Genomic DNA, 13,732 nt, shown 5'->3' with positions numbered 1-13,732 from the left:
TCTAAACCACAAAGATTATGTATAAATGTCATGCATGGTTCAAGGTCCCCCCAACTATATGAAATCTTAGCATAATAGAAGCACTGCAATCCTTTATTTGGAATGAAACGATGGGATTTACATTGGAGCCAACATCTCTAGAAAACCTAAGCTCAACTGCAATTAAGCTGTATCTTAAAAAGTGATAGCACTGTAATTCCCTTTCCGGATGCCAAATGTGAAGCTAAAAATGTTAGGGTCCACCTTATAACAAATATGAATCAGTTGCCAAGGATCTGAATTTTGATTACATGACCACAGAGATGCTGCAACGGTTGTATGTGTGAAAAACACTCATTTCAGTGCCGTTGTAAACTAAACAAACTTGTAAGTCAAGGACTACCTATATTGTTTTTATGTCATTGCAGATCTACATATATCCCACCAATTTTCTAAGGTATACCTCTACCCACTTAAATTTTTGTTCTCTCAACAATATGGAACAAAGTCTTAAAGCTTGCTGTGATCTAAAATACAACAATAACAGAGTTGGAAGGGACCTTGGAGGTCTTCTAGTCCAGCCCTCTACTTCAGCAGGAAACCCTATACTATTTCAGACAAATTGTTGTCCAATCTCTTCTTAAAAGCTTCCAGTTGGAGCATGCACAGCTTCTAGAGGCAAGTTGTTCCAATGATTAGTAGTTCTGTCAGGAAATTTCCCCTTAGTTCTAGGTTGCTTCTCTTCTTGATTAGTTTCCACCCATTGCTTCTTGTCCTACCCTCAGGTGTTTTGGAGAATAGCTTGTCTCCCTCTTTGTGGCAGCTCCTGAGATATTGGAACACTGCTATCATGTTACGCCTAGTCCTTTTCATTAAACCCAATTCCCAATTCCAGAAAACATTCTTTATATAAGGCAATACTGTAGCAGGACTCTTCTTTTCCCATCATATCTATCTTCAATCTATGCATTGCTAAGAGAATTTTTCTTCATATATTCTGAACAACAATGCATTCCATGAATTTGAGTAAATGTTATTGTCGTTAGGCCAGCCCTTATAAAATAATCATATTCAAACTCTTCAAGTTTCTACATTCTCTCAAACAGTAGGGAAGTATGGGTAAGGAGGAAGTTAGGTGGGGGACTAATTCAATAAAATAAAATGAAAAGAAAAATACATAATCCTTCCTATTTCCCCTTCCCCCCAGTTGATAGTAACTTCTAGTTCAAGGAACTCTGCTAATTCAGTCAACTACATAGGTTAGTTTCTGTTAACTATGTTCCAACTATTTTAAACAAGCAAATGCTTTCTCTGCTCATTTCATCAGGAGGCATTGTAAGGACAGTACTATTAATTCACCAATAACACAGTAATTGTTTTTCATCTGGGATAGAAATAGGTAACAGGAGTCAAATTCCACCTGATTTGAGATGCTATTTTCCAAAACAGCATAGCCCATGCTACCCTGCCAATCTGCTTTTTTTTTCTTGCCTTGAAGACATAAATGACAGAATAAATGGGATACAGTTAAGAATGCACAGTAATGTTGGCCTTAATAAATATGAACGTGGGATAGAAATTTCTATAAATACCAATAAATCCCAAAAAGTTCTGAGAGTTCATTTATCCGATTGGGGAGGGTGGGGGAGAATGTATCGTTTTTTGTAAGTAACAAAACTTGTATTATCTAAGCCCTTTGTATTCCCCATGAATTAAATTTCCATAACAAAAATAGCCAATTATTGAGAAAAGTCTCAGACCATCTTATACAAGCATCTTATCCAGGAAGAACTAGATGGACGCTGGTTACCCAATTGGCTAACGGTTGTTGCATTTGGTGCAAAGGAAATAAACGCAAAGCACTGGGGCATCTTCCCTAGAAGCGTCCAATCACATAGAATTATCCGAAAACAAAAGCTTTGCAAAAAGTGGAGTAAGACGGAAGGGGTGGTCTTATCGCCTTCTCTGATTGCTAGGTGAATTTAGGGCGCTTCACGTGGCCGGAGGAGAACTCGGGAGCCAAGATCCCGGCAGAATTGGGTAAGCTCAGGGAAATGTTTCTTGGCTGGATCCTGATATATCTTAGCTTGCATTTTGGATTTTGTGGTGGGAACGACAGAATTTATGCAGGATAAGGGTGAAGCAATTACTCTGATCCGGCGCGCAAGAGATTCTTAGATGGGAGCATGGGATTATTCATAGTCTCCTCCAAAAGCCGCGCCTTTGCCGGTCCTGGGCTGGCTCCAGTTCCAAGCAAGCTCCGGAAGAGGCAGGGGCCCATTTAAAGAGGCGGAGGGCTCCTTATTATTTCTTTTCCACTTCTGATCCAATCAATGCCGACAATACAGTGTTTTAGAATGAATCGGAGACCAAAAGAAAGCACAAATTACTCCGAAATAGTTGGCGGGCATTTTCTCAAACTTACATGTAAAGGTGTAATACATATAAAGGTGGCTTTTTCATTATTATTAAATATTTTATTGCAACTTTCCGGTCGCACCAACGTTGCTGAGAAGAAACATTCTTAAGAAAGCAAAACTGAAAATGCAAAACGGCGAAGAGCAAAATGCAAAACCGCAGCACAAGATTTCGCAGACAGTAGTAATACTTGTAAATTATAAACGAACATCCCTTACTTTTTAAAGATTGATATGATCATAATGGCAATTAGTTACAAATGATAAAACTATCTAACTTTGGAATAATTAAGAGATATGGTTGCATGTTTTTTGTTAAAGACTTTTGGGTTCTATCTGTAAGTATGGAGTGCCTTAGGGTTTAACTTTATTTAAAATTTATTTTAACATAGTCTTGATAAGACTATTTTCTTATATTTACATTAATGAAGCATCTCTCTTCCTCCCCCAGATTATTCTAAAACCTTATATAGTTACTTCTCAAATAATGTAATAATAACAAAAAACTAGAGAGACACTTCTGTTCCCAACTCCTACTTGTGGAAAAGGATTAGTAGATAATATTAAATATTTAAACATTTAAATATTTAATAGTTTTGAGAATTTAAATTCAAACATTTCAAATTTCAGAATGGTTTGTATTATGATATCAGCAAGGCAGCAAAACAAATGTTAAAAAATACATTATATTATTCATCTGCTAAGGACTTCTGTCTTGCAATGTTCACCCACTTTGGTTCACTCTATAGAAAAAGAATCACATCAAGTCAATGTTGGTTTTCTCCATGATGATCTATCCCTTGCCTGATCCTTCAGGTCTTCCAATATGGCACACATTTCTGCTGTAACTTAGTCCATCCACTTAGCTGTTGATCATTATTTTTCCTTCCACTTTCCTACCATTAGATCCTTCTCCAGATAGCTAGCTCTTCACATAATATATCCAAAGTATGATGATCTGAGACTGGTTATTCATGCCTCAAGTAAGAACTTTGGATTGACTTGTTTGATCCATTTGTTGGTTTTCTTGTCTGTCCACAGTATTCTGAGGAGTTTTTTCCCCCCAACAACAGTGTTCATACTCCAATCTATCCCAAACGTGCTTTTTCAAGAGGCAATTGGACTTTGTTTTTTCTTGAAAACTTTTGCTTGTCATCCAAGAAGTTTCTTCAGTTCTCTTGGATGAGAAGTGAAATGTCTTCAAGGAAAAAAAAAAGAAAGTACAGTTGATTCTTAAAAAAGCATCTTTGGGAAAACCATGACCTGGATGACTGAGAATCTCCATAGACATGCTGCAATCTAGTTTCTTCTAAATTCAGCTTTTGCTTCCATAGAGTGTCATGGAAAATACCATTGCCTACTCTATTTTGATCTCCAGTATAGATATATATCATGATATTTGAATATCTTTTCCAAGGCCTTCATGGCTACTCTATCAAATGCTATCAGAAATATTCTTATTTTATTTGCTTATTTACCACATTTTAAAACCACCCATCTCCTCATAGAGGAAGTCTGGGAAGTAATTACTTGTTCTTTGTTATCGATGGTTAATCCTGAAAAGTAGAAATTATTTATCATTTCAATATCTTCATTGTTAATTAACTGGACCAACTTTAAGCAGAATGGCGAAAGTTGGAGCTGCAGTTAAGGCCACATTTATTTGACTATTTTTTTAAAAAAATTTGATTTATATGCCGTCCTTCTCTGGAGACTCAGGGCGGCTTACAATGTGTTAAGCAATAGCCTTCATATTTTTGTATATTTATACAAAGTCAGCTTATTGCCCCCAGAAACTGGGTCCTCATTTCACCTACCCTAGAAAGGATGGAAGGCTGAGTCAACCTTGAGCCTTGGAGAGATTCGAACCAGCAGTAAATTGCAGGCAGCTGTGTTAATAACAGGGTGCGTAGACCACTGTACTATCAAGGCTCTCTTCTCTTTTTGTTTTCGAGTTCATTTTCATTCTAATGTGTTAGAGAGGGAAAATTAAAATACTAATATGATTTCTGTAACAGAAAGAAAGTGAAAACTTTAAAATGCAGTCTGTAATTATAGCCCAACTGAAACTCACAGCAGAGCCTATGTAGTGGCTAAGGTAAGTGGACTGCAAGATCCAGGTTCAAGTAAATCCTCAAGTAAGGAAATTCACAGGGTGAATCTGGGCCATCTCTCTTATCCAATTCACTACACAGGATTATTGTAAGGAAAAATGTGTGTGTATGTGGGACATCCCTGAGCTCTTGAATGACAGGTGGGATATAAATTATCCCAAGTATCATGCTCAGAAGAGAGAGATCTGGGGAATTGTAGTTTAGCAACGTTTGGAAGGCTGCAAACTCTATACCCCCATAATACCTCATATCAAGCTTTATAATTTTTTTTCCTGTTCAATCTTGTTTGATTCTCAGAAACTGCCTGGATGAGTCCCTGCAGTTTTTCTTGGCAAAGATTTTCAGAAGTGGTTTGCCATTGCCTCCTTCCTAGGGTTGATAGGAACTGACTGAGTCAAAGTCACCCAGTTGGCTTTGTGCTGAAGGTGGGACTCAAACTCATTGTCTCCCCATTTCTTCCCTAATTCCTAACCATTACACAAACTGACTCTCTTTTTAAGCTTATTTAAAGTTTATTTCAGATAGCCATATGTAAGACTTTGCTGCTGTATAAGGTGCCAGTAAACAAAGGTGATTCATTACATCGTTTTTTCATTTAAAATTTATGGTGGAAAACCAGGATCAGCCAACAGTTTCAACTACAATCAATATTGTCCAGTTTGCTAATCCATGGCCTGCTTTGCTTGTTTGTGATTTAGCAAGTGCCTACACTTAAGCAAACTGTGAACTATTCTGTAAAATGTGGCTAAGAAAACCATGTGGTCTGACAGATAGTTGCGGAAGAGATGCATCTGTTATAGATAAATAAGATAGAAGCAGATATTATATAATTACCATTATAAGGGATGGGGACCCCCTAACTCCTTGATCAGGCAAGATGACATTCTAGTGACTTTTGTCACCAAGGACTCTTTTTCTGGTTACAAACACTGTATTTAGAGCAGATTAGTGGAGTTTTTCTACACTGCTATAGTTGTCTGATTGCTGTAGAATAAGTAGCAGGTATCTTCAATTCTATTCTTACAAGCAAATGACAACAAAACCAAGTTTTAAAAGGCAATCTGGCTTCACTGACATGGGATATTTAATTATGGTCAGATAATGGGATTTTGTTGGCAGAATGAGATCAATGTGCCTATAGTTAAATATTCATCCCCTAAACTTTTCTTGAAATCTCTCAAGCAGGCATCTGAACATCCTTACCTTATGGAGTGAGTATCCAATGTGCACCTAAGATTGCTTGGCCTGTACTTGACTTTGGGAAAGAAATGGCTGCGCTTGGATCAGCATTTGGTGAAGAAGCTATGGCTGACATTAATCCTTCCTTGCATAGAGAGAACTTTGCAGCAACAGGTGAGGAAGAGGAATCTACCAACAGATTTTAAAATGTAGCTTGATTGGGATTCCAAGTTAAAGGAACTGTATGAAAAGGTTGGACTAGGACAGTGATGGCTAACCTTTTTGCCGTCGTGTGCCAAAGCAGGGAGAGCACAGGGGTCGCATGTGTGTGTGCCCACACCCATAATTCAATGCGCATGTGACAACCCCCCCCCACTCCCCCTGCTTTTGGCACACGATGGCACAGTGGGTCCAGTAGGCCCATTTTTAACCCTCCTGAGGCTCCAGAGCTTTCTTGGAGCCTGGGGAGGGCAAAAATGGCCTTCCCCACCCCCCCCAGAGGCCCTTCGGAGTTCAGAAACAGCACATTTCCTGACTTCCGGTGGGACCGAAAGGCCCGAAAATCAGGTGGCCGACACGCACATGTGCACTGGAGCTGAGCTAGGGCAATGCTTGCATGCCCACAGATATGGCTCCATGTGCATGCCCATCCATGCCATAGGTTTGCCATCATGGGACTAGGAGATGCCAAGGTCATGACTGCCCTTGGACCAGCCTACTTTACAGGATAGTGATGAGAAAAAGTGGGAGGAGGAAACACTTTGTACGTTGCTTTGAATTCCTGAAAAAAAGACAGGATGTAAAATTAACAGAAATGCTGTGTTCTTTCAAGACTCAGGTTGGATCAGAAACTTTGATATTTATTTATATAAAAAGCATACACACAGAGACATACTACATCCTGTTATCTCAGAATATATTACAGTGCCTGACCTGATACTAGAACATTCATATTTCTTTAGGAAATATGAATGGATTATAAAGTATAATAGAAACATGCAAATTGACTAATATTAAACACAATGTAAAAATGTATTGCATGAAAAAGCATGAAAAATGAAGCAAGTGATTGTTGAATCATGCTCAGTTCCAGACCTTGTTAAGTGAATCATTGCAATTGTTAAGTGAATTACATAGTTAAGGAAATCTGACTTACTTCATTGACTTTGCTTACCGAAAGTCATCTTGGAATGTTGCAAATGACAGTCACATGACCCCAGGACTCTGCAGTTATCATGCCAGTTGCCAAGTACAGGAATTTTGGTCACATGACTTTGGGGAGGCTGTGACAGTTGTAAATGCAAAGACCAATCATAAGTCACTCTTTTTCGGTGCGGTTGTAACTTTGAATGGTCACACAAATGGCTGTAATTTGAGGATTACCTGTATAACATCGCTATAATATGGCTGGTTTTGCACATTCCACCCAGCTATATTTCAAGTATGGTTTTGTAAATAAATATGTATTGGCTGATTGTACATAGCAAAAACCCATGGATTCAGACTCCCCACCCCACCCCACCCTGTTGAGGGCCACCTTTAAAAGATATTTTCCATTTGAAATTGAAGAAGTTTCCTATGGAAATTAGCATGCTTTTAATTCACATACTGGTTTCAGTATCTGTTCAATATCTATTGCACAAATAATGAACCTACATTATGTGATTGTGGAAAAAAATGCATTTAGTCTTTTAACACTTCAACCTTGTATTTAAAGAAACTGAAACTTTTAATGTCAGGTTAAAATTTTACTTTTATTAAATTTGGGCAACAGGTAATAAAATTTTATCTTCACAAATTTTTAGAAAAATCATCTAAAAAGCAAATTATCACACAAGTTTGAAATTGCCAATCTTGTCTGCGGTTGAAAAATTTCCAGTTCGCATCTTGGGTTACATAGTTTTTTGTGTGTGGGGTTGTGATACGTTTCTTCAAGGAGAATTCCAAATGGTAGAGGCAGAACCAAAAGCTCAGTCTGATTTCAAGTGATTTTCATTTAAATTTAAATAAGATTAAATATAGTAATTGTAATTGTTTTCTAAAAATCTGGAGAATCTATTTCATCATGTAATCTCTGTCAGTGTTAAAAAATTACAATGAAAGTCTCCGTGGTTGACACCCAAGATCTTTGAGAATCACATACATCCCTGTGGCATCAAATTGTACCCTTCTGGCTTAAAAATAATAATGGCTGAGTTCAGACACCATGTTGAGACAAAACTGCACAATCACATAATGGCTTAATGTAGTTCATAAATTTAGTTGACTTGTCTTCCCAGAAGCCAAAGAACTAAATATGATTTAGGATCTTGAGGAATAATGATGCAACGCCTATGGTTGTGAAAGAATCCAGATTTGGTTCCTGGGAATTCTACCATTTGGCAGCTCTCTTATTAGGCAGGCCATAGTAACATCTACCTGTTTGTCCTTTGCAGAATGCTCAGAATTCCAGTTTAATGCCAACTCTTTAACAGGACAAAGTCAATTATGCATCTTGGAGCCCCATATTACTGAAATTATTGGTGAGTTAATGGCTGATATATACCCAAAGAAAATAGATAAAACTCTCACTGGATGAGAAGTGATCTGTGCTTATCAACTACACCAGGAGCATGTGTCTTACATGGTTAGGACACTGGCTTGATGAGCAGCAAGTTCATGTTCGAGACCTGAGTAATGCCGTGGGGTGGGGTGAGCTCCTGTCCTTCATTCCAGCTACTGAAGGGGATATGAAAGGAACCCCCAACTGGCAACAGTGATGTCACTGGCTAATCCTTTCCATTCGGAATCGCCTTGGGGCCTCCAACACGAGTGCGATACAACCAATAGCACCTTTTTAGGACTGTTTTTTTCCTCTTAATCTTAATTATATATCCGTAGCCTGAAATGTTAAAAAGCCTAGTACATATTTAGAGAGTTCTTTATTAAAATACAGTTGTTTTATTATATTCAGTTATTAAAAATGGAGTTTGCCTAACAATCCAATTTACATGTTTAGACTAAGGCAAGCTATAATGTCAAAAGAAAAAAACCCAGGCTGCAGCCTATCTCCCTGGTTTTTACATACAGGATAATTTTGAAGAAACATTCAGAGAAGCATATCGCAATGATTCTGGCCAAGGAGCTATACCATATGCTTGCTTGATTATATAATTTAATGCTTGAGATTGATGTTATCCCAATTTCATTGTCATTCTGTTAGATGCCGGCAGTCCCACCATTTCCATTACAAAATAACACTATTTTCCCCAAATCATGAAATCACTAAGTCTCTACAATCTCATATGATGAGTGTTTTAACATATCAATCTTTTATAGCTGCACATAAACGAAGTTTGGAAAGTTTACTTGCCAGAGCAAATTTCCCAAATATAAGGAATGAAGTAGATGTTTGTTTTACCTACAATTAAAGTACATATTTAAAATATAAGTCAGTATATGCTGACCATGCTCCCAAAGACTCCATATATTATTTTCAGTGTTTTTAATTTTGGCAGATAATGAAGGTTTGGCGACTGATAAGCTGACAACTGCTGAGAAAGTAGCATTGGAAGATTTGGTAAAGTCAGAAGCAGTTTGGGTGTATCCGTGGCAGTCAGACAAAGATGTGACCAATCTTTCAGCACCCCACCCGGATGAAAACCTCTCTGTAAAAGATGAAGAAGCAAATAGACAAAGCTCAAAACAAATTAATTATCACGACAATCAAAACAAAAATCTGTACTTTTGTGATAGGCTTAAGGACTTTCAGCAACCATCTCTATTTGCCCAACATAAAAATGTGTTCTGTGCAAGTAAAGTGCCCATGCAGAGCAAGCAGCTTAATTGGAAACAACTGGAAATATGCAACCCATTGGTGCCAGACCAGAAGAGACAAACTAAAAATTGTTTAATAGGTGATCAATGTGGGGAAAATAACCAAAGTCTATCTCACCTTTTCCAATATTATAAAAATGTGCTTCCAAATGAAAACTCTACTCGGCAGGATCAAAACTCCCAATCAGAAGTAAGCAGTCGAAGCACATTAGTACCTGTTCCTCTTCAGGCAGAGAATATAATAGAATATGTTGATCAAGCAGTTGGTCCAAATCCAGTACAAGTGACAGACCAGAGAACTGAGACTAAAAATCTGCACATTTGTGAACAGTGTGGAAAAGAATACCAGTGGCTTTCTGAGCTTATCCAGCATCAGCTACTATTTTTTGGAGGAGAAGCAGATAGACAATGCCAGCTTCATATGGAAAGTAGAAATCCAAGACATTTGGCACCTGTTCCTATCCTCTTCCAAGAAAACAGTATGTGTGCAACCACTTGGGAAACTTTCCAACAAAAGTCAAGGGATCATAACACTCATGCAAAGATGCGGTCCTCTCTACTCAAAAGGCATACACTGTCTAGGAAGGAACTGACTAGACAGAGTGAGCCAAAAATAAATAAATCTAGTACCTTGTCATTTGTCCCCCATGTGAGAGGAAACATGTTTGCAGACTCTTGTGAAATGTCTAACCTAAACTCAATGCTTACAAGTCCTTGCACAGGGAAACAACACAGTGACCAATGTGGGAGATGCTGTCGCTGTCTTTGTGCTCAACAGCATCTTAATAATTTGGAATTGAAAGCAGGTAGAGATGAACTGTTTCATTTGGGAGCCTACAGTCCAAAAAGCTTAGTGCCCATTCTTTTGCAAGCAGAGAAAACATTCAGTGAAAACTCAAAAATCCCCATAGAACAAAAGAACTATGCTAAGAATCTGTACACTTGTAACTGTGATAGGAACGATTTCCAGTGTCATTGTTTGTTGGCCAAAAATCATCTACATGTTCCCTTGGGAGGGGAAGCAGACACAAAGGATCAATTTAAAATACAAGCAGGCAGTTTAAGTCAATTTCAAATGGAAAGTAAAGTTATTGAATCCTCTGAAACAGTTAAACCTCAGTCAAATCTCACAACAAACCAAGATTTCCATATTAAGAGTCTGAGAATATATAAGGAATGTGGGAAGGATTTCCAATGGTCATCTGCCCTGGCTCGGCATCAAGTTGTGCACTCTGGGACAGTTAATGGAAAACAATGCCCATCAAAGATAGATGATCAAAATGATTCATCATCTGGTCTCATGGATTTTGACCAACCTTCCCATCTGAAGAGAAACCAATTGACTGAGAAAAACAAACCCTATGCATGTGGTCACTGTGGTAAAAACTACAAGTGGCCTTCTGACCTTGCTCGACATAAACACGTTCATTCTAGAAAAAAATTAATGAAAGACAAGGGCACCAAACCCAAAAAATCCTATATCTGTGATCAGTGTGGAAAACATTTCAATTGGCCTTCCCACCTTGCCCAACATAAACACACTCATTCTAGAAGTAAATTAATGAGAGGCACCAAGTTCAAATCCTATATTTGTGGTCACTGTGGAAAGAGTTACCATTGGCCTTCTCAACTTGCCCGACATGAACAGACTCATTTTAGAACAAAACTAATGAAAAGCAAGTGCACCAAGCTCAAAAAATCATATATCTGTGGACAGTGTGGAAAAAATTTCCAGTGGCCTGAGCTTGCCCAACATAAATGCACGCATTCTAGAAAAAAATTACTGAGCGGCAAGGGCACCAAACTCAAATACTACACACATAGCCAATGTGGAAGGAGCTTCCAATCACTTTCTCAACTTGCCCAACATGAACACACACATTGCAGAAGTAAATTAGTGAGCATCAAGTGCACCAAGCTCAACAAACCTTGTATCTGTGATCAGTGTGGAAAAGGTTTCATGTATCCTTCTGATCTTGCCCGACATGAACGTACTCATTCTAGAAAAAAAATACTGAGAGGCAAGTGCACCAAACTCAACAAATATTACATATGTAGTCTTTGTCAAAAGAGTTTCCAGTGGCATTCTCAACTTACCCGACACGAACAAATTCATTCAAGAAGTAAATTAGTGAGAGGGAAGTGTACCAAGCTCAACAAATCCTGTATCTGTGATCAGTGTGGAAAAGGTTTCATGTATCCTTCTGATCTTGCCCGACATGAACGTACTCATTCTAGAAAAAAAATACTGAGAGGCAAGTGCACCAAACTCAACAAATATTACATATGTAGTCTTTGTCAAAAGAGTTTCCAGTGGCGTTCTCGACTTACCCGACATGAACAAATTCATTCAAGAAGTAAATTAGTGAGAGGGAAGTGTACCAAGCTCAACAAATCCTGTATCTGTGATCAGTGTGGAAAAGGCTTCAGATGGCCTTCTGACCTTGCCCGACATGAACAGACTCATTCTAGAAAAAAATTACTGAGGGACAAGGGCACCGAACTCCACAAATACTACACACGTCGTCAAGGTGAAAAAAGCTCCCAGTGGCCTCAGTCTGCCCAACATGAACACACTCATTTAAGAAGTAAATTAGTGAGAGCCAAGTGCAGCAAGCTCAAGCTCATTAAGTCTTGTATCTGTGATCAGTGTGGAAAAGGCTTCAAATGGCCTTCTGACCTTGCCCGACATGAACACACTCATTCTAGAAAAAAAATACTGAGAGATAAGTCCATCAAACTCAACAAATACCACACATGTAGTCAATGTCGAAAGAGTTTCCAGTGGCGTTCTCAACTTACCCGACATGAACAAATTCATTCAAGAAGTATATTAGAGGCAAGTGTACCAAGCTTAACAAATCCTGTATCTGTGATCAGTGTGGGAAAGGCTTCAAATGGCCTTCTGACCTTGCCCGACATGAACGCACTCATTCTAAAAAATAATTACTGAGACAAATGCATCATTCAGCTCAACACATTTATAATCAAAGGTTTATAATGAAAGTGGAAAAGGTTTCCAATGACCCTCTAACCTTGCCTGACATGAACACACTCATTTTAGAGAAATGTCACATCGAAATAAACACATGAAGCTTCAAAAGCTGTTTGCATGTACTCAGTGTGGAAAGAACTTCCAGGGGTTTATCTTCCCTTGTTCAATTTAAATGCTCTCATTCTGGGAAAATAATAACGAAGCAAGTGCACCAAACTCAGGAAGCTGCCCATCTATTGTGAAAGTGGAAAAAGCTTTCAGTGGCCTAAACTTGTTGAACATCAGGGTGTTCCTTCCAGAAAAAAAGTTAAGGCAGAAATGTGTCAAACTCAAGAAATTATGCAATACAGTTACAGTTAACATTGGGAAACTCATGAGGTAGCCTGACCTTGGCCAGCATATCCATGTTTATTCCAAAATAAAATTAATGAAGAGCAAATGTACCAAAGCTTCTGGTGTCCTGTCTTTTCCATACATGAAAGGATTCACTTTAAAGAAATGTTAGCCAGTGACAAATGTATTATGCTCAAGAAATCCTCTATTTGTCCTCAGTGTGAAAAAAGTCTCCAGTGACTGCCTGAGCTTCCTAACAATCTGTCAAATTCATTCCAGGAAAAAGTAATAAGGAGTTTAGCTTGCCCACTTGCCCCAGCAGAAGGGTTTACTGCAGACCCTGCCAAGGAAATTTGGCTGGTAGAGTTGAGGAGAAGAGCCTTTTCTATTGTGGCTTCCACAATAGAAATAGTCTATTTCTATTTCTCACTGGCAATAGAAATAGTCTATTGCCAGTGAGATCTGCCCTACCCTCTGGCCTTCCAGAAGGGCCTTAAAATCTAGTTTTGTCAGCTGTTGGGGGTGCTCTTTGCTGGAGGAAGTTGACCCAGTAAGAATACCTCATCCCCTTGGTTTTAGTTCTATATAAATCATTTAATTTTTAAATTATTTTTAATTTTTTAAAAAAATATTTTTCAAAAAAAAAATTAAATCTTAATTTTAAAGAGCCATGTTGATGCAGTGATTAAATGCAGTACTGCAGGCTAATTCAGCCCACTGCCAGGAGTTCTATCCTCTGTTGACTGAGCCTTCAATCCTTCCAAGGTTGGTAAAATGAGGACACAGATTGGGACAATATACTGACTCTAAACCACTTAGACTACCAAAACTGTGGTTCAGAAACCAACCCATAAAGCTTGGAGAATGAACCTTCACTTTACTTTCACCCTCAGATTACC

The 13,732-nt window shown here is 38.3% G+C and overlaps 1 protein-coding gene across 2 annotated transcripts; it reads left to right on the top strand.

The window, feature by feature from the left end:
- Positions 1-1,806: 1,806 nt before the first annotated feature.
- Positions 1,807-12,948, top strand: LOC117668972 (uncharacterized). Of its 2 annotated transcripts, none has more exons than XM_060693659.2 (4): positions 1,807-2,019; positions 5,696-5,863; positions 8,125-8,211; positions 9,187-12,948. In XM_060693659.2, exons 2-4 carry the CDS (start codon positions 5,779-5,781, stop codon positions 12,456-12,458), a joined length of 3,444 nt encoding a protein of 1,147 aa, XP_060549642.2. In that variant the 5' UTR covers positions 1,807-2,019; positions 5,696-5,778; the 3' UTR covers positions 12,459-12,948. The 2 variants fall into 2 exon arrangements, with proteins under 2 accessions (XP_060549642.2, XP_060549643.2); XM_060693660.2 differs by having other exon boundaries at positions 1,887-2,019; positions 5,693-5,863.
- Positions 12,949-13,732: the final 784 nt, after the last annotated feature.

This window comes from Pantherophis guttatus, chromosome 4 (genome assembly GCF_059756535.1).
Source record: "Pantherophis guttatus breed Tessera chromosome 4, ASM5975653v1, whole genome shotgun sequence".
Classification (NCBI taxonomy): domain Eukaryota; kingdom Metazoa; phylum Chordata; class Lepidosauria; order Squamata; family Colubridae; genus Pantherophis; species Pantherophis guttatus.
Note: the sequence above shows the minus strand (reverse complement) of the source record. Positions and strands in the feature narration are given on the sequence as shown.